The sequence below is a fragment of the Panthera tigris genome, chromosome B1 (genome assembly GCF_018350195.1).
Source record: "Panthera tigris isolate Pti1 chromosome B1, P.tigris_Pti1_mat1.1, whole genome shotgun sequence".
NCBI lineage: Eukaryota > Metazoa > Chordata > Mammalia > Carnivora > Felidae > Panthera > Panthera tigris.
This window is the reverse complement of record NC_056663.1, coordinates 199,946,846-199,969,553: the sequence shown is the minus strand read 5'-3', so window position 1 is coordinate 199,969,553 and position 22,708 is coordinate 199,946,846. Positions and strand designations below refer to the sequence as shown.

The following is a 22,708-nucleotide window of genomic DNA, read 5'->3' as shown; positions in this document are numbered from 1 at the left end:
TAATAGCTGGAGGTGACGGGGTAAGAGGCAACCCGTGATAAGGTCACTTTTTCTCCTAACACATTGTCGTGTTAGTGCTTTAGCGTAAGTTAGGCATTCACTGTGTTTTAAAACAGTCAAGCCTAAATAAATTCTTCTTACTCTCCAAAAGATACATACACTAAAAACTTGCTTGAGCACATTTGTCATTTGATAGCCCTTGGCCTAGGCCACACATTGACGGGGATCTTTTGCTTCTTAAGCTTAAGTCTGGCAACCTCACCAAACCAGGAACCGGGTGTAGAACATCCGATGAATGCCAACAGCAGAGTAGCTAACAGCTTGCATCCCAGGCACTTGGAAGACTCAAAAAAAAACCTGCTCGAAGGGCCCCAGCCCTACAGTTTCCAAATCTCCAGGGCTGGGCGGGACCCAAGGCTCCGCAATTCCAGCAGCTTCCCAGGACAGATGCTGCTGGGCCAGGAGCTTCAGGTGAGAATCACTGGCTAAGACTCCGGTCAACACGAAGCACCGTCTCCATCACTGCTCCGTGGTAGACGGCACTGCCCTCTGCCAACCATAGTTACCCTGCGGGCGGGAGTTGGGGGGGGGGGGGAGGGGACGATGCAGAGGTGGCCTCGTGAGTAGTACTACTGCTCACTGGTTTTCTCCCTTCTGTCCACAGAGAAGTCCTGGGCTCAGCTAACAGCGCTTTCTGCCAGCATGCAGTATACTTTACAACTAAAGCCACATACAGTATATTTGAAATGCTTTATTTAATGCTGAAAAATTTACCCTGGGGGACAGGAGGGTGTAAAAAGAAAGGAAAAGGCACCGTAATTAAGTCCTTGGAAATGATGAGGGTCTTTTTTTCTCTTGTCTTTCAAATAACTTCACTTTAATGTTAACTTCAAGCCCAAACATTCTGGAAGGTCGAGTCTCTTGGTAGCTATGGGGGCAGGAGAGGCAGGATGAGCTCCAGGAAGAATGGGGTGCTGGGGTCTGCGGTCACTCTGACTCTAAAGCAGGGTCTTAAGACATGAGAACCAACCCTGAGCAGCAGGAAGACAAATGACTCAAGTTCCAGAAGGAAGGTACCGTGTACATCCACGAATGAGGGCCCTGGGCAAAAGCCGAGGCGAGCGGTCCAAGACGGGGACCCAGAGGAGCAAGGCAGGGCCTCGCCCTCCAGACTCCCTCCTCCGCCAGACCCTGCTGTGTGAGCAGCCCAGTCCAGCCGGCCGGTCTGCAGAACGCCGGCCACCACCCAAAGATGCTTAAGCCAAGCTGGCACAGTCAAGGTCCGTTTCAGCGGAAAAAGGTAACTGCGACCGCGATGAGAATCCTGGAGAAAGTGTACTCCAGAACTCAGAGGCGTAAACCTTCTAAAACGAGTTCTTCTGAGTAAGACGCGTCGCAAGCATTAGAGCAGCAAGCGGCAGCCCCGAGCTGGCTCAATCCCGGCACCCACGCTAACCCTCCCGCACCCAAGCTCCCCCCCGGCCCCTTCTGCACACGAGGGAGCCCGCCCAGGGCTCCTGTGCCTGCCCAAAGTGAGCGGAAACGGGCAAGGGGCGGTTTCCCGACTTGGGAACTACAAGCTGGAACCCCACGCTGCCGACAGTCAAGGAGAAGCTCATCTGGACCCCGTTCAACCCCAGAGTCTTCCTCTAAAGCTTAGGCGGAAACTTCCCGTGCTTCTCCGGCCTCACTTCCCACCTGCCCCACCCCGGCCCCCACCTAAAGTGCCGTGTGCTGGGGCTGCGCTGGGGTGTCCGCGTGGGTGGCCATACCCCCCCCCCACCTCCAAGGGAGCCCCCAGCACCAGCCACAGGTCATGTCACAGGGTAAAGCTGGCAGCTGGCGGGCGGGCGGAAAGTCGCTCCTCTTACCCACAGCACGAGTTGCGTACCAAAGGGAAGACGCAAAAGGAAGTTACCCAATCTCATAACCCCAGACTGAACGTAGAGGCCAATCGTCACCTTAAGGTATCACCTTAGGACGTTAAAATAGACCTGTATCGGCGTCCCCCGTGACCCGACGTAAAATCGTTACTATTGCTTCTTTCAGAGGGCCACGAAAAGAATTTATAGCCTAAAAGAAAGGAACTCAATTTGCTTAAAAAAGAGCAACAACGGGTGGGGGGAAAAGCGCTTCCTTCCCCCACCCTCACCCCCGGCCCTCCTGGCTCCCGGAGCCGCGCCCCGACTCTCCACGCTGCTTCAGGAGGCGTCCCTGGAGATCCAGCCACTCTCCGTGAGGAAATTTAAAATCCGTTTCTTCAGCACTTTGTCCAAATAGCTGGGCAGGCGACTTTTGGAGGGAATCCCCTGTCGCTTCTGCAGGTGGTCTTTGATGATGATGGTCTTCACGGTCACGTAGCGCGCGGGGCTCAGGTTCAGGGAGCTGCAGAGCACCTTCTCGCGGTCGGACAGGAGCTCGAAGCCGGGCAGGTTCTCGATGGCCGCAAACTCGCCGTCCTTGCCGTCCTCCCTGCCCCGCCGGGCGCCCGCCGCGCTCTTGTTCTCCTTCCGCTTCTCACGCTTGTGCCGCGCCGCCTCGTACTCGGCCGACTCTTCCATCTTCGTGATGCCGTTGCGCCGGTAGCGCTGCAGCTCGCGGATCTTGGCCCGCAGCATCTTCTCCTTGTGCATGTTCTCGAACAGGTCGTCGAACTCCTTGCACGACATGAACTGGTAGAGCGGCCGCAGCTTCAGCCGCAGCTCCTTCTCCTCCTTGGTGATCTTGCGCTTGGCCGGCCGCTCCTTGTCCTTCTTGTCCTTGCCCAGGAAGGCGGGCACCAGGTTGTAGTCGCGGGCGATGTTCTTGCGCCGCTGCCTCTCCCTGAGCTTGCGCACGTACATGTCCACGTGCGCGCGCTTCAGCTCGATCTCCACGTCCTCGTCGTCGTAGTTGACCGAGAGCCCGCTGATGAGCGTCTCGGCGTCCTGGTCGTACTCGATCTCGTAGTCGTCGCGCAGCGGCATGTAGCCCAGCTGCTGCTGCTCGGCCACCGAGATGTCTAGGGGAGGCAAGGGGGTGGTGAGGCTGGGAGAGAGGGGCCCTCCGCTGGGGCACGTGTGGTCGGTCACCCGGTTGGGGATGGTGTCGGGGATGCAGGCTTTCCCCAGGTTTCCGTGGATGTACATGCTTACGTAATGCTCCATCACCTCCTGGGGGGTGCGGGAAGCTCCAACGTGAGCGGCCATATCTTCCTACAACGACAGAGGTCACAAGTTATTCCCAAAGTCGGAGTGTCGGGCCCGGGGCTTGCACGGTTCGCTGAGCATTTTCACAAAGGTGTGCCTGGACCGCTTCCTGTCCACGCCTCCCCCACCCCCAAAGGGCATTCGATGGCCCCTTCTTGGAAGCTGGGCCCATGGCAGGGACGTGGGCACTAGAAGGAGCCGTCAGGGACCATACGGGCAGGGATGACCCGGGGCAGGCACAGCTTGCCGGGGCTCACCGCTGGAGTCGGCTGCACGCGGACACCGGAACCCCCATCTCAGGTCCAGACTTTGCTCTCCTGGGTCCTTGCAAAGGACCAGCAGAGCCCACTGCAAACCCTGCACTCTCGGGGGCAGCAGACTGTCCCCCCTCTGTGAGCGGAACAGGACACGGGTGGGCAGTGGCCACAGAGCTCCTGAGGTGCCCTGCCTCTTCCCAGTGCGACCAGAGCTGCCCGCCCAGGGCTCCCGGCCACAGGAGGGACCCTGTTCCACGGCACTGCCCGCCTCCAGGGCCCCCGGGGGGTAGGGAGGTGGCAGCCTGTCCCTTTCCTAGGTGGCGGTGCAGAGGACCAGGTAAATGCCTTTCAAAGGGCTGGGGACCATCACTGATGACGGCGTCCACAGTTGGGTAGTTAAAATCCGCCCGGTGCTGCGAGCACTCACTCCCACAGAAGGTGACCCGTGAACACAGGGTTATTAACGAGAGGAAATTATACAGCTCCCCCAATCTTTTCCTTCTGCCAAGAGGCCTCTTCCTTAGTCAACCGCTAAAGCCACTTCACAAAGTAGCTGCCCGAAATGCGCACTCATTCACCGGCAGCCGCTCGGCCCCCGCCTCCAGCCCCCACTCACCCTGCACTCTGCTCTCTCGGCTCTGGCGGCCGCCAGGGCCCCACACCAGCTGCTCTGCGCCCCAGTGACACTCACCCCTGCAAGACTGGGGTGGTCTCTGCACCCCCAAAGGCCAAACTGGAATCCAAGAAAGCAGCCCACCCACTGGGGCTGACTGGTGACAAATGGGGCGCTGTGGGAGGGCCACGCTCCCACCCCACATCCGGCCCGCACCTCAGGCACACGGGGCACTCTTCCCACTGGGTACCAAGTGCCCAGTGCAGGGCTCCACGGCCCGGGGACAGGGGCGATGCTGGGGCCTAATGGCAGAGGCCTCTTGCCAAGAAAGGGAAAATTAAAGCAAAACCAGATTCTGGTCTTAAGGAGATGGACTGTGGACATGATTAACTTCTCTAAAACATTATCATTTGCATCAAATCTGTTCATTATATTTCCCAGGAAGCATCTGGCTCCCCCCCCCCAAAAAAAAACCCCAAAAAACAAACCAAGTCACAATCATCCCCAGCATCTGCTGCCCCCGTGTGACCCATGCTGGTCACTTCCCATCTCTGGGCCTCGGGTTCTTACCAGTAAGGGAGATAGGGGTCAGCCCCTCGCCCCCACAAGTGCTGCGGGCACCGTGGACAGAGCAGGGGCAGAGGCTTCCGGTGCAGGAGCCGGCTCTGCAAGAGCGAGGGGGTGGCCAGCACAGGCCGGTGGGCGTCCTTCTACCCTGGCGAGCCGCGCCGGAAGAACACCGTCCCCGACACCATCCCTTTCGGGAAGATCCGGAGGGCGGAAATGCCCACGTGTGCCCAGCCTGAGCCCCCAGTGGCCTGGCCGGGCAGCCCGAGGCATGGCCAAGCCTCGCCCGTCGGCCCCTCCACCCCTCACCTCAGTGGCCGCGGCCCCTACCAATTCAGAGTCGAGCGTCCGGGGAGCCTCCTGGGGGAGGGGCTGGGGTGCCCCTTCACCGGAGGCTCGGAGGGGCCGGGCTGCAAATCCGGGCTCGCGCGGTTACGAAGTCGGGCCCAGGCCTCGGCTCCCTCCCTGGCCGGGAGAGGAGACCTGTAGAGACAGCGGCTGCGAGCGTGCAGAAGCCGAGCCGCCCTCCCAGAGAATGTCTGCTCACCCCGAACCTCGGCAATCTGCCTTTCAAAAACCACTGGATGCTCAGAGCACCACATCCAGGATGAAATTTAAATCCGGAAAAGCAGAAGGGTTCTGAGGAGTCACATCGAATCGTATCTGACCAAACCAAGGTATTTTTATTTATTTGTTTAGAGGTTCTTCCGATCACCTTTGACACTGTGGGAACGAGAGCAGAGAACAGAAACCGCAGGGAAGCCTCGGAGCACCGGGTCGGAGCAGGGACACACGGGACCGCCCTCGCCCAGCAACGGTCCCCTCACACACGCAAGGCAAGTGCAAACGCATCACGGGAGCGTGTGTACACGCTGCTACTTTTGTGCAAAAGAGCTGGAAGACAAGATGCTATTTGCTGGGGCTACATCAGGACACGACAGGACACTCGGCCACCCGGGGCAGCAGGGCTGAGCTGGGAAGGAGCCACTCCACATACACCTGTTTACAGCTGAACTGTTTTCAGCTGTATGAACACATTGTCCAATTTTAAATCGTGAGGAGCAATCCCCCGATGGGAGGAAGTGTCAGAAGAGGGACTCTGTCCCACTCTGCGCATGGCTGTGGGCCCAGGACCTGGCACCGCAGCACAGCAGCCAAACCCGAAGTACAGCTGAACAAAATACCAGCCAGCACTCCCCGAACGTGTCACAGTCACAAGAGACAGGGGAAGAACCATCCGGACTGGAGGAGACGCGTCAGCGAGACATCACCGGGGGCTCCCGGGTGGGCCCCTGGCCGGTCCACGGTGAGAGAACGGTTCTGCCATCGATGCAAACGTCCTGCTTTCTGGAACTACACCGTACTCATGCAAGATGCTAACGTTTTGGGAGGTTTATGGGACGGATGTATATGGGAACTTGGTGTACTATTTTTTCACTTCTCTGAATGAATCTAAAATAAAAGTTATTAATTTAAAACATAAAGTTAAGGGGCACCTGGGTGGCTTGGTTAACGAAGCATCTAACTCTTGAGTTCGGCTCGGGTCATGATCTCACGGTTCACGGGACCGAGCTCCGAGTCGGGCTCTGTGCTGACAGTGCAGGGTCTCCTTGGGATCCTCTCTCCCTCTCTGCCCCTCCCCCGCTGCACATGCGCGCTCTCTCAAAATAAATAACATTTTTTTTAAAGTAAAGTTAAATTCTGCCTCCTAATTCCCTGTTAAAGAATGCTAAGATTTACATCCAAATGTTAAAAAAGAAAACAGTACTTAAGAGAGGACTCTACCGTTACGTGAACAGCGCCCCCCCTCCCCCGCCCCCCCCCGCCCCCGCCCCCCCGCCTCCCCAGCCACGGACAGATGCAGTGTTGCTCTGCATTCACAGGCAGGTGACAACAGCAACGTCACGCTCTACAAACACGCACCCTCCTAGGGACACATGGATGCAGGCTGACCAGTGACCGCGGCTCGGAACACGAGGGGTCTCCTGCTTCACGCCCACAGCCTGGGCTCCCCACCTGGCCAGGCAGGTCGGCCAGCTGTGCCGACGCTCCGGACGTGCGGCCCCTCTTCGCGTAACAGAGGGGGATTCGGACTCTCACATGGACCCAGGTTGTGAGTATTTACGAAGCCACAAATTAGAGGGGCCAGCGTCTTGTCACCAGGGGCCCAGGACCCCCCTGACCGATCAACCTCATCCGTTGCCCAATGACAGCTAACACACCTGCCGGGAATGATGCTGGCCATCAGCTGCCACTGGAAGAGAATCGCCCCCCGGGGGCCGCTACCTTAGTTTAACGATCACCGACGAAGGCCCGGGAAAACACACAAAACCTGAATTTTCAAAGACTTTGAAATAGAGAGTAAGATGACAATGGAACAGTCTAAACGAGAGTGAAGACACAGCTTTGGCTCTAACAAGAACCCACAGAGCACAGACAGGTTCCGTGGAGCTGAATTACAGTACGGGATGTATTTTAAAAGAGGATTAAACACGGCAAGAGACACAGCACCCCACCTTATCCTGGCATCCTGCCCGCCACCCCCTCAATGTTTAATCTTCACGTGTCAGCAGTCACGCAAGACCTGCCTCCCTCTCGTGAGGGACAAAGTGTCCTGTCACCTCTCTACAGCGCCACAGGTGACAGCAGCAGAGCGGTGCCAGGGCAGTTCTTTCCCTCACGTGTCCAAGACCCAAGCTTCTGCTTAATATAGACGACGGACAGATGGACAGGCAGACACGCAGCTGGATGGGCAGGCAGAAGCAACAAAGTGGGTTTGGGGGAAAAGATCTGGACAGGCAAGTTCAACTCAAGTACAACTCAATGAAACCACACAAATGTACCCTGCAGCTGGTGTTCCCCAACACAAGGAGCGTGTGGGTCGGCACCCCACAGTCTATAGCAACACAATCCCAGTTTTGTTTCTTTATGTTAACTAAAAACAAGGACACCGCTTTTGGAAAAAGATAAGGAGAGACAGGTCCGCTACTTCCTTAAAGTCCTTTGAAAAATCAAGGAAAACACGCCTCCAGGACACTGACCGGGGCTCTAAAGTCTACTCTCCAAGGTCACTGGACTCCCACTAGGACGCCTCCCCTCCAGGACAGGAAGTAAGCACCCCAGTGAGTCACGACTCCACTGGGTTCTCTGGGCGGTCTGGTCTCCTTCCGGCCCTTTCATGGCTCACTGGAGCTAGCCTCCAGCACCTGAGCAGGGACAGGAAGGAGAGAACAGTCCAGAGAAATCGTGGGCGAGGTGTGTGGGCCGGCTCCCGCCAGCGGAGCCGCTCGGGGTCTCTCTCCTCTGTTCTGTGGCCTGCACACGCCTGCAGCCGCCCAAACGCTTCCTCAGCTAGGCCTGTCTGCCAGGCACACCCTCCAGACAAAAGCGGACCCAGCGGGGTCACTCCTGCCTGACAAACCTTTAGAGGCTCCTATCAGCCTCCTATCAGCGAGTCCACTGCCTCTCAGACTGCGCCGGCCCGTGATCGAGGGGAAAAGTTTTAAAAATGTTTTTAATGTTTATTTATTTATTTTTGAGAGAGAGAGCACGAGCAGGGGAGGAGCAGAGAGAGAGGGAGACACAGAATCAGAAGCAGGCTCCAAGCTCCGAGCTGTCAGCACAGAGCCCGACGCGGGGCTCGAACTCACAGACCGTGAGATCATGACCTGAGCCAAAGTCGGACGCTCAACCGACTGAGCCACCCAGGCGCCCCCTGCTTTTATTTTTTTTAATTTTTTTTTAATGTTTATTTATTTATTTTTGAGAGAGAGACAGAGCACGAGCAGGGGAGCAGCAGAGAGAGAGGGAGACAGAATCCGGAACAGGCTCCAAGCTCCGAGCTGCCAGCACAGAGCCCGAAGGGGAAAATTTTAAAACACAGGGACAAGGGGTACTTGGGTGGCTCAGTCAGTTAAGTGATTTTGGTTCAGGTCGTGATCTCACAGTCGTGAGATGGAGCCCCATGTGGGGCTCTGTGCTGGGCATGAGCCTGCTTGGGATTCTCTCTCTCCCTCTCTCTCTGCCCCTCCCCCACTTGTGTCCTCTCTCTCAAAATAATAAACTTAAAAATAAATAAAATTAGTAAAATTAAAGGGGTGCCTGGGTGGCTCCGTGGGTTAAGCGTCTGACTTCGGCTCAGGTCACGATCTCGCTGGTTCATGGGTTCAAGCCCTGCGTCGGGTTCTGCGCAGACAGCTCGGAGCCTGGAGCCCGCTTCGGATTCTGCGTCTCCCTCTCTCTCTGCCCCTCCCCCACTCACACTCTGTCTCTTAAAAATAAACATTTAAAAAAATATTTTTAGGTAATAAAATTAAATAAAACACGGAGATGATGTAAGGGTCTCCCATAAAGCTAAACGTTTCCACTTAAAGGACAGCCCTTCATTGCCAGGTTACGTTGTTCTTATTGGGCAGTACTAATGCCCAATTAGTCCTTTTCCTTTTTTAAATGGACCTTTTTCCTTTTTTAAATATCCTCACCCGGCAAACTTGAAGTTAGCAACTCAGCCTTCGGAACTTTTTTTTTTCCAACGTCACGAGTCCACCAAGTCCAGGGGTCTGGGCAGCACGAATCTGTCAGGTCGGCCGGAAGACACACGTGCTCCCAAAGGGCCTTTCAGCTCCGCGCTCGCCCCAGTCAGACCCCACACGCCACAGGTGCCCTGGAAGCCCCGCTGGGAAAGCCCTTTCTGGGTGCCGCCAGGCTCCACCCGCACTGAGCACCTGGACAAATGACTTAAGCTCCCAGTGCCTCCGTCTCCTCATCTGAATTAGGGAAGCACCACCACCACCTGCGTCGCGCTGCTGGGGGGAGCAGGTGACGCACGGCCCCGGCCGGGGGCGGGCTGCTGTCGCTCACGCAGCTCGTTCTCGCCCCACACCCAGGTCCCCTCCTCCAGGGAGCCTGCGGTAACCCCCCGAGCTAGGTGTGGGTTCTGGCTGGGCCGCTCGTGGATTGTGATCCTCACCCTCCCGACTTCTGCTTCCTCATCTGTCGTCCCTCCTCTCACAGGGTTTTGTCAGGATAAAGTAAACCATCGTCACAACGAGCAGGTGTGTGCGTCTGCACGGTCACCTGGACGCATCCCCCGTCAGCCCCACTGCGCAGACGAGCAGCTCAAACCTCGGCTGCAGCTCCCCCCGGGGCTTCCGGAGCCGGCAGTCTCGCTCCAGAGCACACGTCCCTGTCGCCACTGTCATCCGGGGCATCTGGCGGGGCAGTGACACGGTGCGCACCGCCGGGAGAGCTGTGCCGTCAAATGCCTCCCGATCCTTTAAAAAGGCAGAGCGGGGCCGGACCGCGGGGCTTCCACGCTCCCAGAACAACACCGTCTCCAGCTCAGCGCCGCCCCCCCCCAACCCCGCAATGTCTGGGGTACGTGCACTCTTCGTGTACAGGCCGGCTCTGCTGCCTGTAGCTTCCCAGAGCACCTCCCCGGGCAGGAGCCCTGCTACCCCCCGGCCCTCAGGGCACACCCCTCCGCAATACCCCTCCTCAACCAGCAGCACCTGCCCTGGAGGCACCAGGCAGAGGCCCCGGCAGGCTTGCCTCCCCAAGTGCTCGGGAGCCAGACTCAGAGGCGGAGCTTCCTTCTTCTTCAAGGCAAGAAGCTTCAAAGAGACAGAAGCAGCCAGAAGGCCCAGCACACAAACCCACGGGTCCCTGGACCGCCCTGCAAGCGGAGACCCCAGGAGCAGCTGGGGACAGCAGAAGGGAGCAGAGGCCTGCACAGGGCCAGTGAAGAACAGAGAGCTGAGGGATGTCCGTGTCCTAACGGGCAAGGAGGGACCGCTCTGGCTCCGGCCCCGAGGAAAAGGGGGGACGAGACCCAGAGCCCCGTGGCCGGCCTCCCGCTCTCCTGCCTGGCAGCTCGCTCAGCCAAGTCTGCGAGCCCAGCACAGCGGGACACGGTCCCTCCCGAGCTGTGGGATGTGCGCCCACCGGGCCCAGTGTCGCCTGACCGGTCACCGGCCTAACCACCCGGGCCTCGTCTCCCGGCTGCATCCCGCCCGGTCCGGCCTCCGGTCACCCGCAGAGGTTAGAGAAGAGCCACCCGCCTCTCAGGGGCTGGGAGGACGGGGCACCCGCTGCTCGGCCACCAAGCCCGGGCCGTCCCCGTGCAGCCCCCGCCTCCCCCGCAGACACACTGGTGGTCAGTGCCACCTCCCACATCAGAGGCCGACGACCAACGCCGGCTTGTCGTCGGTCCTTAGAGGTCACCAGCTGTTCCGGGGACCCCATTTCCCTTGGCCCCTGAATCCGCTTACGTGGGAACGTCCTGCAATCCTCAGTTTCTCTCTAAATTCAGAGAACTCACACAGCTGTGACTGGCCCTTGAGGGGACGAGAGCCTTTCGGGTCGAATACACCTGTGACAGCCTCACCAAGTGTGTCACAGCACGACGGGGCCTCAAAACAGGAAACAGGTGACCCAGTCATTCCACCGCGAGGCGTTTACCTGAAAGAAGGGCAGGTGCGGACTCCCACTCGTGCGCAACCCGTGCCCACCGCGGCCAACTCCCAACAGCACAGGTGGGAGCAGCCCGGGCATCCGCGCCGGACGGACGGTCGGATGGACAGTGGGACGGATGGACGCACAGAATGTTACTCGGCCTTAAGCAGGAAGGACTTTGTGACACGCTACGTGAATGAACCTTGAGGGTGTTACGCGAAGTGAAAGAAACGAGTCACAAAAAGCCAAATGGTGGGGAATTCCTCTTACGTGAGGTCCCAAGAGGAGCCAAATTCCCAGACGGAAGGCAGGAGGTGGGCGCCCGGGGCTGGGGGCGGGGCGAGCAGGGCGCCGTTGTGTACACAGGTACAGTTTCTGTCTGGGACGGTGAGAAAGTTCTGGAGGTGGTTGGTGGGACGGCTGTCCGACAGTGTGAACGTAACTAATGTCACTGAATCGGACACTTAAAAATGGCTAAAACAGAGGCGCCTGGTGGCTCAGTTAAGTGTCCGACTTCAGCTCAGGTCATGATCTCGCGGTTCATGAGTTCACGGCCCCGCGTCGGGCTCTGTGCTGACCGCTCAGAGCCTGGAGCCTGCTTCGGATTCTGTGTCTCCCTCTGTCTCTCTTTCCCTCCCCCACTCGCACTCTGTCTCTCTCCGTTCTCAAAAATGAATACATGTTAAAAAAAAATTTTTTTTTAATGGCTAAAACAGAGGCGCCTGGTGGGCTCCGTCAGTACAGCATGTGACTCCGGATCCCTGGGTCGTGAGCACAAGCCCCACACTGGGCGTAGAGCTTACTTTAAAAAAATGGTTGGGGCGCCTGGGTGGCTCAGTCGGTTAAGCATCCGACTTCGGTTCAGGTCATGATCTCGCGGTCCGTGGGTTCGAGCCCCGCGTCGGGCTCTGTGCTGACAAGCTCAGAGCCTGGAGCCTGTTTCGGATTCTGTGTCTCCCTCTTTCTCTGACCCTCCCCTGTTCATGCTCTCTGTCTCAAAAATAAATAAATGTTAAAAAAAATTTTTTTTTAAATGGTTAAAATGATAAATGTTATTTGTGTTTTACCACAATAAAAAAAAAGGGGGTCTTGCTCTCTCTACATCAAAGGTTCTTAAGGGTAGGGTCCCCGAACCAGCCCCAGCACCACCAGCATCGCCCACGAAGTTGTTAGAAATGTGAATTCTCACACCAGACCCCAAGGCCCCAGACCTATGACTCTAAACCCAGAACCAAGGCAGGAGGGGGCAAGGTTTGTGTTTTAACACGCGTCCCCCCACCCCCACCCCTGCCCAGCGTGTTCTGAGTCACACTGCAGGTTGAAAACCACTGCCCTGCATAAATCTCTTACTTCTGGCTGGCTTCTCCAGCTGGGCTCTTCCCTCCCCCTCCCTCTCCTTGATAGCAATTAAGAACCCCACTGTCAGGATGCTCCTGGGATGGGCCTACCCGTTCTAACCAACACGCAGAAGGGCCTTCTGCCTTGGTGAGAAGGTGAACGTTACCACGGTTCCCAAACATGGCTGCGGGGACCGCATCCGAACTCCATGGGGGTCTTTCTATAAGCACGTATTTCCAGACCCTTACGGATGCCAATTCAGGAGGTCTGGGGGGGGGGGTGCCTGGGAATCTGGGACTCCTCAGGGAACTCTGCATGCACTCAGGAAACCAGAGACAGATGGTTCTGGGCATGGAGTCAGAGGACCTGGGTCAAATTCCGGCTCTGCCACGTTCCTTCACCCACAGCGGTTTCCAGCAAGATCTGTATCTCTTAGCTCTGAACATGAGCAGCACCCACCACAAAACCGGCTGCTTCCAGGCTCTCGACACCCTTGTGATGTGACTCTGGCTCACTGTCCACCTGTCAACCCTTCCCTGGTGTCATATTCACAGGCATCTCCCCACCCTCCTCAAAGACACGGGCACACAGTGTCAGAGCGCAGCTACACAGTTGGTCCGCAAACCCCCCCGGGCTCACCGTGAGGTCCCTCAGCCACACCGTCCCTGAGTCTGCGCTTCAGCCCTCGGGCAAATGGGAGCAAACAGCGCCTGACTTCACCCCTCTCCCCCTCCCCCCCCCCCCCGCCAGGAATCCCACACAGAGCAATGCCATCTGGAGGTAACAGGTCACATGTGACATCTGAAAAATTAGAGCGAACAGGCTCACCTTCCTCTACATCACTGCCAGGGATCCGTGTGCCGCCTCTCTCCACACGGCACCCCAGCCGTGAACCCTGCACTCCCCTGGTCCCCTGGCCATCTCCCCGCTTCCCGTCCCGTACACTGACCTCCCACTGACCCAGGTCAAGACTCTGCCTCTCTGAAAAGCCCTTCCAGGCCGGCCACACCTTTAGCTGCACCGGTAAGCTCCCAGCCTCTGACCCACAGTACTTAATGCTCTTACGCGAGAGGTTAAGGCCCACACTTCGGAATCAGCCAGGCCCGCACCCGAGCCCTGACTCTACGGGTGACAAAAGCCGAAGCATCCTGGACAAGTATTTTAAATTCTCCAAGTCGCTGTTCCTCGCCTGTGAACTCAAAACCCACTCCCGGAGCTGTTGTGAAAAGCACGTGACGGGGTACGCATGCCACGAGCCTCACTCAGAACGGGCACATGCTAAATACGGCACACGTGGGACACATCGCTTACGTGCACGTACCTGGACGTGTGCTCGGAAGGAAACCCCACGACGCACAACTGCAGAAGAGCCTCGGATGAAGCACAATGAAGTCTAGCGGGCAGAGCAGGTGGCCCGAGAGCGCACAGCTAGAGAGACACGAGAGCCCGCAGTCTGGCAGCACTCCAGGCGTGGTCAGCAGGCAGAATCTCCGGCCTCCCCCTGAACCCACCGCGGGTTCGGCAGGGAGAAGCCCCCTCGGCACCCAAGCCCGAGCCCCTCCTCCTCCGGCTCTGTCTCTTCTAAGAGCTGAGACTGCTGGCTGCTTTGAGGAGGAATCCACAGTCCGACAAGCTCCCCAGGTGATTCCCGTGCACGTTCGTTTCAAGAGTAGTGCTTTGGAGGGGGCCCCCTTCCAGCCCCACGCTCCCCCCAAAATACTACAGACAGTTTAGTCCTCATGTGTTCCCCACGGTGCTGCAGGGAAGGCAGCGTGGACCAGGGAGCAGGGCAGCTGGGAGTGCAGACTCTGACGTGTAGCTATTCAGTTCAAAACGCGCTGCCCAGGGCTGCCGGGAAGATTTCACGGGAACCAAACTGCTCGGCACACTGCCTGGCACTCAGCAAAGCGCTGGGGCCACCTGAGCTATTTTTGGCAACGACTGCAGAGAGAAGTGCGGTGAGAACGGAGAGGGAAGCCTCTGCGAGGCTCTGATGTGGAAGCAGAAAGGCCAGTGACGAGCCGTGATCGGGAGGAAGAGCACCCTAAGCAGAAGAGGGAAAAAGTGATCAAAGGGGTAGCAGCTGAGATCTCCGGAGGCCATGAGATTTACTCTAGGTAGACCGGGAAGCCACCGAACGTCGATGCGTTGGGACATGTCCGCAAAGATCACTCTGATCATGGTGCACAGAATGGGCTGGAGGGCACAAGACTGAAGCAGGAAGACCAGCTAAGGAGGCCCCAGAGGTGGTCAAGGCAAGAGAGAAACACCAGCCTGGACTAAGGTTGTGGGCAGTGGTTAGGTTCTGGAAATACGCTGGAGATACAGCTGCTGCCCCACTGGGCCTGGAAGAAGGACCCGCGGACAGAGGGCTCTGAGTCTGCGGTCTGCGAAACTCAGTGAGGTGGGGGCAGGTCTGGGTCACGTAGGGTCAAGATGTCAGAGCGATGAGCAGGGAGGACGTCCGGTAACGGCTCACCATCGAAGGCTGGAACTTAGGGAAGAGGCCCTGGCTCAAACGACTGAGGGCCGCTTGAAGCCAGAGACGAGGCCTTTCTTTCCTGCAGAGTCCTTCAGCACTGCGCAGTGCGCTCAGAGCAGACGCTCAATGCACATCAACGCATTTCAAGACAAAATGAGGCTTTCAGAGGATGGCCATCGCCACGCTGGCGCTCAGGTGAGGATTCGCGGAGCGGTGCGTGTCTGGGGAGTTGAGAGAAGAGGAAGGATTCCCAGGCTGCAGAATGGGTATTAGTCCCCGGAGGCTGGCTCACTTCATGGAAAGGAAAGCAGGCCAGGTTTGGGAACGAGGGGACAAGTGTGGAAAAGTCTTCCACAGGGAGCCCAGGAGGAGGGGAGTATTGCCAGAGAAGCAGCAGCAAGATGAAATACCGGCTGGGGGAAGGAAGGAGGGCCTCGTGTGGAAGGGTCTGGAAAGATTAAGGAGCTGGGGTCGTGGCTCCTCTCCCTACTCCTCATCGCGCCTGCAGGTGGACACGGATGAAAGCTGCCCGGCCCCAAGGGGGGAGCTCCTCAGAGACTGTCCAGAGAAGAGCAGCCCCTCTCCCCCCACCCCCCAGGGGCCTAGCACACCACCCCGCTGGCCTCCACGGGCCCCGATCTCGCCTTGGCCTCTCAGCTCGGCCTCCACACCCCACTCCCGGCCCAAGCTCCTTTGTTCGGAACGCACCCAGCACTCGTCCTAGGGTGTCCCGGGCCTGGGGGGGACCCGGGGAGCCACGAGTCCCTGCCGGGGGACACAGGGCACACGCCCCGACAACCGCACAAAGCCAGCGGGGCCGTGTACAAAGCAAGTGCACGGACGCCTGAGAAGGCGGAGGGCGGGCGTGAAGCCTGTCTGGCCTCCACCACCACCACCACCACCACCGTCCCCCGGGGCAGAACCGAGTCCTTCGCCAGTCCGCGCCCCTACTGCTCCGTCAAGTCCGCCGACCCGTCCCCGTCCGGCAACTCGACTCGGGTCAGGCGCGGGTCTTGCCCACAGTGTCTGGCTTCGGCCAACACCTATGGAAGTACTCCTGAGGTCAGGAAAGCCACGGTCCGAACCCCCACCTTGCTACTTCCTGGCTGTGTGCCCTTGGGCGGGTTGCTGCACCTCTCTGCGCCCGCCTCCCCGCCGGCGCGGGCACGGAGCGAGCAGGTGCGCGTCGTGCCGGCCGCTCACCCAGTTTCCGAAGCCGAACTGCTCGATGGCATCCAGCAGCAGCTGCTCCTCGCGGCTGGTCCAGCCGCCCTCGGCCTCGGGCCCCCACAGCGTGAAGCGCCCGCCGTCCACCAGCTGATAGCCGTGGTAGCGGCGGTGGTGGCCGATCTCGGCGCCGGCAGAGAAGCACTCGGGGCACAGCTCGATGTCCTGGCACTCGGTGCAGCGGAAGCGCAGCGGGCTCACCTCGGCCAGGCAGTACACGCAGTACTTCTTACCGAGCTCCGCCATCTTCCCCCGCCCGCCGCCCGCCGCCGTCAGCGCGCCGCCGCCCGCGCCCGCCGCCGCGCTCGAGCAACCGCCGCCCGCGCCCGCCGCCACCGCGCCGCCCCGCCCAGGCGCCGCCGGAGCCGGCCAGCCGGGCCGCGTCCCGCCTCAGCACGCAGGCGCCCTCGCGCCCGACCCGGCCGCCGCCGCCGCCGCCGCCGCCTCCGCCGCCGCCGCCGCCGCCGGCTGCACCGCGCAGGCGCCCCGCGCGCGCCACCTCGCGGGGGCCCGGCACGCCGCGCTGCGCCTGCGCGCCGCTCGCGCCGGCCGCCCGCTCCCCGCGGTGCCCCCAGGCCGCCCCGCCCCAGGCCCGGCGCCGGGAAATGGGCGGGAAGGCCGCGCGGCGCGAGCCTGCACCCCCTTCCAATCAAGGCCGCCCGTCGTCCGTCCGCGGCCTCCCATTGGCTCGCTGTCTCCGGAGGCGGGGAGAGGGGGGCCGGGCATCTGCCTTACTCTTGGCCAATCGCCGGGCCCACCGCGCGCGCCCCTGGTTGCCCCTGGAAACCCAACAGCCGGCGTCCGGGATCGGTAGTGCCTGCGGAGCTGGAGAAGGATGGACGGCCTCTCCGAGCACCCTGGGGACCCCGAGGCGGAAGACGGAGATGTGGCGAGCCTGTCCTCGAAGCTGTCCGGGGTCAAGGCCATCTCAGGCCTCCAGTCCCCGGCCGAACCGCCGGAGCCGGAGCCGGAGCCGGAGTCGCAACCGGAGCAGGGGACCGTAGAGGCTTCGGCAGGAGGCGCCGCCGAGGATGAGCCCGCCGAGCCCGCCGAGCCCGCCGAGCCCCGGGAAGGGCCGGCGGCCACCGAGGCTGGGGGCGAGGCGGAGCCCGGAGAGCCGGAGCGGCCGGCCGAGCTCGCGCCCGAGCCGGGACCCGAGCCCCCGGAGCCGGCTGAGGCCGGGCCTGAGGAGACAGCCCAGCCGGGGCCTGAAGACGGGCTCGCGGAACCGGAGGAGCAGGCGGAGGCAGAGACGGAGGAGGAGGGGGACAGGGAGGTGGACGAGGAGGAGGAGGAGGAGGAGGAGGAGGAGGAAGAGGAGGAGAAGGAAAGAGAGGAGGTGGCGGCAGCGGCGGTCCAGCGCAGGAGGAAGGAAGCCCCGTCGCAGGTCTCTCTGCCTCTGTCCACCGCCGGCCGGGAAGAGGCTGTGTCGGCTCGGGAGGCCGAGGGGGAGGAGAGGGAGGGGGCGGAGAGCGAGGACATGGAGGAGCTGGGCCTGCTCAGAAGCCCGTGGAGAAGCCAGGTAAAGCTGAAAGACGAGGAGGAGGAGAGCCTCGACGAGGAGGACAGTGAATGGACCGAAGAGGTGCAGAGGCTGCAGGAACAGCAGCTGCGCGCTGAGCTCCTGCAACAGTACCAGTCGCTGGTGGCGGAGCGCGGCCACTGCCAGCGCTACAACATTTACCTGCAGCACAAGATCTCCGAGGCGCTGCGCAAGAAGAAGGGCCCGGATGCAGCCCCGGTGCCCGACAAGGGCCCGGAGCCCGAGCCCCCGGGGAAAGAGCAAGCGTACCTGCGCTCTCTGGCCATGCTGGAGGAGCTGAGGAAGCAGCGGGCCGACGACCTGGACTGGTATCACCAGGAGCTGGAGCAGCTGAAGCGGGAGGGCACGGAGGAGCTCGCCAGGGTGGAGAGGGAATGGCGAGCCTTCCAGGCGCTCAAGAAGCAGGTGATGGTGCAGGCCACGGGCGGCTCCTGGACGAGGGGTGGTCGCCAGGCCGCCCTGCGGCAGGTGGAGCAGATCCAGGCGCTGGAGGATAAGAAGGAGAAGGAGATGAGCGCCCTGAGGCTAGAGAACGTGCAGCTGAAACAGAGCTTGGTGCATTTCGAGACCCGGATGAGGGCCCAGGAGGACCTGACGGAGGGTCTGCTCCTCATCGATTTCGAACAGCTCAAGATTGAGAACCAGACCCTCAATGAAAAAGCCGAGGAGCGAAATGAGGAACTTTTGAAACTGCGCAACAAGGTGACCCACAACGTGCAAATCGTAACCCACGTGAAGGAAAAGCTACACTTTGTGGATTTACAAAATGCATGCAAGAAGTCACAGCTTTTGGAGACTGAGGCTCAGGTAGCCCTGAGGAGGGACATCTTGACCAAGACTAAGAAAGCCCGGGACGGCCTGAGGATTGACAACATCAAGTTGAACCAGAAGTGTGGGCTTCTGGGCAAGGAGCCACTCCTTTGCGACCTGGAAGACAAAGTGGACAAGGCAAAACTGCTCAGGCAGCGTCTGGAATCCCTGAAGCGCCACCACGCCAGGCTCGTCATGTCCTGCAGAGGCGTGAAGCAGAAGATGCGGGAAGCCAAAGCCTTTCTCCCATCTTAACGCACACGACGATGGGAAGGGCCGGCAGAGCGCCTTCCATCTCAGCGACTCTTCTCCCTCGTGAAATCCGATTCTCCACTCGTGGCCATCTTTAAAAGGCCTACAGTATTGGGAATGGAGCTGTATTTTGTATCGACCTCATCATTTTTCAGCTTCCAAGTCCGCCCTGAGAGCAAAATTGGGTTAACAGTCGGTTTTACGTGGCGTTAACTAAAACAGGCCCAGAGAAACAAACACCGGGGATGGCTCGATGTCTCGAACGTCTCACAAGAAGCTGTCTTTTAAAAAGCCTTTCCTTTCCTGAGAAATTCCATAATTTCAATGCCCCAATCCCGAGGAAAACGGTTCCTCCTCCGCGTGTGGGAGGGTCTGACAAATAGGCAGGGGACCAAGAAATTTCCTGTGCACGCCAATTATTAAATCCCCTTCAAATTTTTAAAATATGTAGTCCTGAACATTTAGAATATGTAGTACATCCTCAATTCAAATTTCCCTGATTTCTTTAGATGAATCTAAAACCGTGGTGTGTGTAGGCAGCACGAGCGACTGGGTCACAAGACTGGGTAACAAGACGCAGGAAACAGGAGAAATGATACATAGGAAAAGGAGCTGTGGTTTTGTCCTCTTTCCTTTTGCCATGACAGGGGGCTCAGTCTGCTTGACCGTTCACGTTTGTTTCCGGCTCAATGACGGTCTTCAATTCTAATGAAATGTTTTCTTGGATCCTCTAAAGAAACACATTTGTCTATACAAAACCATGCACTTTTATTTTCCCGTGAAGACAAAATGATGATTGTATTGCGTTTGGCCAGGTGCACAGTATAGGGAATAGTGACTACCAACTGTCCATGAGCCTTTTGTTTCCAGCAAGACAGTTGTGGATCTTGGGCCCTCACTGTGCACATGATTTTACTCTGTTTCCACTCTTGAAATGTCTATTATTCCTTGTGTTAATGTAAGAAATGCCTGATAGGTCTGCCTCTTTAATCCAGAATCAGTGATTAACATTTGCAGTTTCCTCCGATGCTTCTGGAGCTGGGGGTTTGGCTTTATTTCTCCTTAATTTTATGATTTTTTAATCTTTAATTTTTGAGAGAGAGACAGAGAGACAGAGTGCATGCGGGGGGAGGAACAGAGAGAGAAGGAGACACAGCATCCGAAGCAGGCTCCAGGCTCCCAGCTGTCAGCACAGAGCCCGACGCAGGGCTCGAACCCACGAACCGTGAGCTCGTGACCTGAGCCGAAGTCGGCCGCTCAACCGACTGAGCCACCCAGGCGCCTCGCTGCCTAATTGTAAATTGGATTTTGAGCCGTGCAGATGTGAGATCAGAAGGGTTCTCCCATCCGCAAACTTAAGTAGGTCCTAGGAAGAGTGACCTGTTTGGTGCTGAGCACCTTGACACAATGGTAGAAGGCCTGCTCTAGGCACATGACTCGGTGGGTCGTGGGTACTTCACAATTATTTTACCTTTGGGTGATGCGATCTTGCGTTCCCTTTCAAGCCAATGAAGGTCGGTGAAAATTCCTTTTCTAACGTCTCCAACTTAAATACACTCCTTTACAGGATCAGGCTTACCAAACCTGGGGGAGTAAAAAGCATTCACTTCCTGCTTCCACCCTCCTTCTCCCCTACAGTCGTTTTCTCCCCCCTACCCGGTTCCTCAAGGCCAAAGAGAAGGTGTAACTCACCAGCAAATGGAACTTCATCTTCCGTGTGCCTCGGGCTAAAAGCAGCACAGGCCACTGGGTTCTTCTGTGGTTGGGAAGGCTTCAAAGTGCACCTGGCAACAGGCACCTGCCTTCCCCAAGCAAGCAGCTTTCGTTGCAAGAGTGCGTATATCCCTTGAGTTCGCTAGGGGGGAAACGGGTATTTTCAGCTGACTCTGACCCACTGGCAGTTAGCCAGGCTGAACCAAGCACTCCTGAACCAGCCCTGAACCAGGCTCTCGCGAGCACAGAGAGAGAGACTGATGAAGTTGGCATTGCCTTAAGCTGCAAAGTTACCGGCGTTCTCTCCAATTACATTGTCTCATGCCGGAGATGTTACAATTAATTAGAAGACCAATAATGTGTTGATTACTTCCTAGCGAGGGTCCTTCTAATTAGACTACAGGAGAGCTCTTAATCGTGAAATAGCCACGCATTCACACGTGGTTTCTTTCGACTGCCTCAGAGGAGGGAATGCCACACACCTCCATCTTCCTGATGTGCCCTCTGGGCCCCACGGCCGCCTGTGTTTAGCCCCCATCCCAGCCTCTGAGCCACTGCTTTATGACCGTCTGCTTAGTTCTCTGGACCCCAGTGAGACAGAGGCCCTCAGGGTAAGTAGACGGTCATCCTCCCCAGTAGTCAATACAAAGCCTAACACATAATCAGCGCTCAATAATTTGCCGGGTTAATACATCAACATCATGTCATTCTCACCTTCTGAAAATAAGTTCCTTGAATGCCTATTGTATGTCAGGAACTGCTAAGTGCTCTATCGGGTTCTAAAATGATCACAGAAAGAGGATGTCTCCAGAAGTAGGAGCAATGAGAATGACAGGGTCTTGGAAGGACACCACTCCAGAGACAGAGTCCATTCTGGCAGGGACCACTTCCGAAGAGCCTCCCTTCCTCTAGAAGATTCGGGGGGCGGGGGGGGGGGGGCGGGGCTGGACTAGAAATCTCTAAAATCAAAGGCTAGAGATTTTGTCACCTTGTCAAAAATTCGGGCCTGCAAAATGCAGGCACAGAAAAATCTGAGATGTTACATGAAACTTCGTTTTAAATTGGTCCGAGTCGAGGGGCACCTGGCTGACTCAGCTGGTTAAGTGTCCAACTCTTGATTTCGGCTCAGTTCATGATCTGTTTGTGAGTTCGAGCCCCATGTCAGGTTCTGTGCTGACAGCACAGAGCCTGCTTGGGATTCTCTCTCCTGCTCTCTGACCCTCCCCTACTCTCTGTCTCTCAAATATTAAAAAAAAATAAATGGGTCTGAGTCGGAAGTGTCCCAGGCCACTTTTGTCTGTTTGTGGCCCCAGGGTCAGGAGGGAATCAGGCAGTACCTACATGGAGCCCAAGGCATCTGAAAAGGAATTAGTAGGTGAAAGTCATTTTTGGAGACTTAGCCATTTCAGATTATAAAATTACCTAAGTGGACAAACGCTTTCTTTCTTTGTAAGTTGGTCTGAGCCATAATTTAGATTTTTGCCCCTGGTCGGGGATGCCTGTCTGATATGATAAAGTCACTCAAAATTAATGCACCCTACTCTGGAACTTCCGTTTTCAACTTGGAGGACAGTCTTCATGAGGACAAATTGTACAAGCAATATGGTCGGGAAGGACTCCGGGTCGGGGGGACCCGCCTCTGAGCGGCCGGCGGGAGCAGGGGCCACCCAGGCTGGGCACCGCTCGGGCCCACACCTCCTGCTTGCCAGGCATGCTCCTGTCGTAACCACAGTCTGAACAGGCACAGGTTTGAATGAATACATTTCCACCCGCCCCAGCTTTCTCCCTGATGCAGGCTTCTAATATTTCACCCAAAAGATGCCACGATGAGCACAGAGATGCATCGAGGAGGAAGACCGTGTAGCACCCGCAAATGAGGGCTTTGGCATCAGGCTGAGCTGGATTCTGGTCTCTTCTGTGACCTGGGACAAACACTCGACGTTTCTAAACCTCAGCACGCTCCCTGGTACGATGGGGTAAACGGAAGAAAAAGTCAGGCGTATGAAAAAAGTGTCTGTCCTAGGTGGTGACATCATGATTTTTATTTTTTGTGTGCTTTGGGGCATTTCCAGATTGTATTTAACATGCACGCGATAATTAGAGGGAAGACACTGATTTTTACAATTCGTAAGTTCACCAAGAGTTAGACACTGAAAGTCTGTGTGTCAAGAGCACGAATCTAGCTCTCTATGGTGACGCGTTTCTTTCGATGACACAAGTAATTCAGCATCTTTTTTAATCCTCACGAGCCAGGGGATGGAAGCT

The 22,708-nt window shown here is 57.8% G+C and overlaps 2 protein-coding genes across 2 annotated transcripts; one reads left to right on the top strand and one right to left on the bottom strand.

Annotated features, from left to right (window-relative positions):
• Positions 1–736: 736 nt before the first annotated feature.
• Positions 737–16,402, bottom strand: TADA2B (transcriptional adaptor 2B). The gene is made up of 2 exons (XM_042985059.1): positions 16,102–16,402; positions 737–3,194 (listed from the first exon to the last, which is right to left on the bottom strand). The coding sequence occupies exons 1-2, from the start codon at positions 16,369–16,371 to the stop codon at positions 2,202–2,204; spliced, it is 1,263 nt and encodes a 420-aa protein (XP_042840993.1). The 5' UTR covers positions 16,372–16,402; the 3' UTR covers positions 737–2,201.
• A 498-nt stretch (positions 16,403–16,900) lies between these two features.
• On the top strand, positions 16,901–19,174 carry CCDC96 (coiled-coil domain containing 96). The gene has a single exon (XM_007075797.2). The coding sequence runs from the start codon at positions 16,961–16,963 to the stop codon at positions 18,731–18,733; it is 1,773 nt and encodes a 590-aa protein (XP_007075859.2). The 5' UTR covers positions 16,901–16,960; the 3' UTR covers positions 18,734–19,174.
• Positions 19,175–22,708: the final 3,534 nt, after the last annotated feature.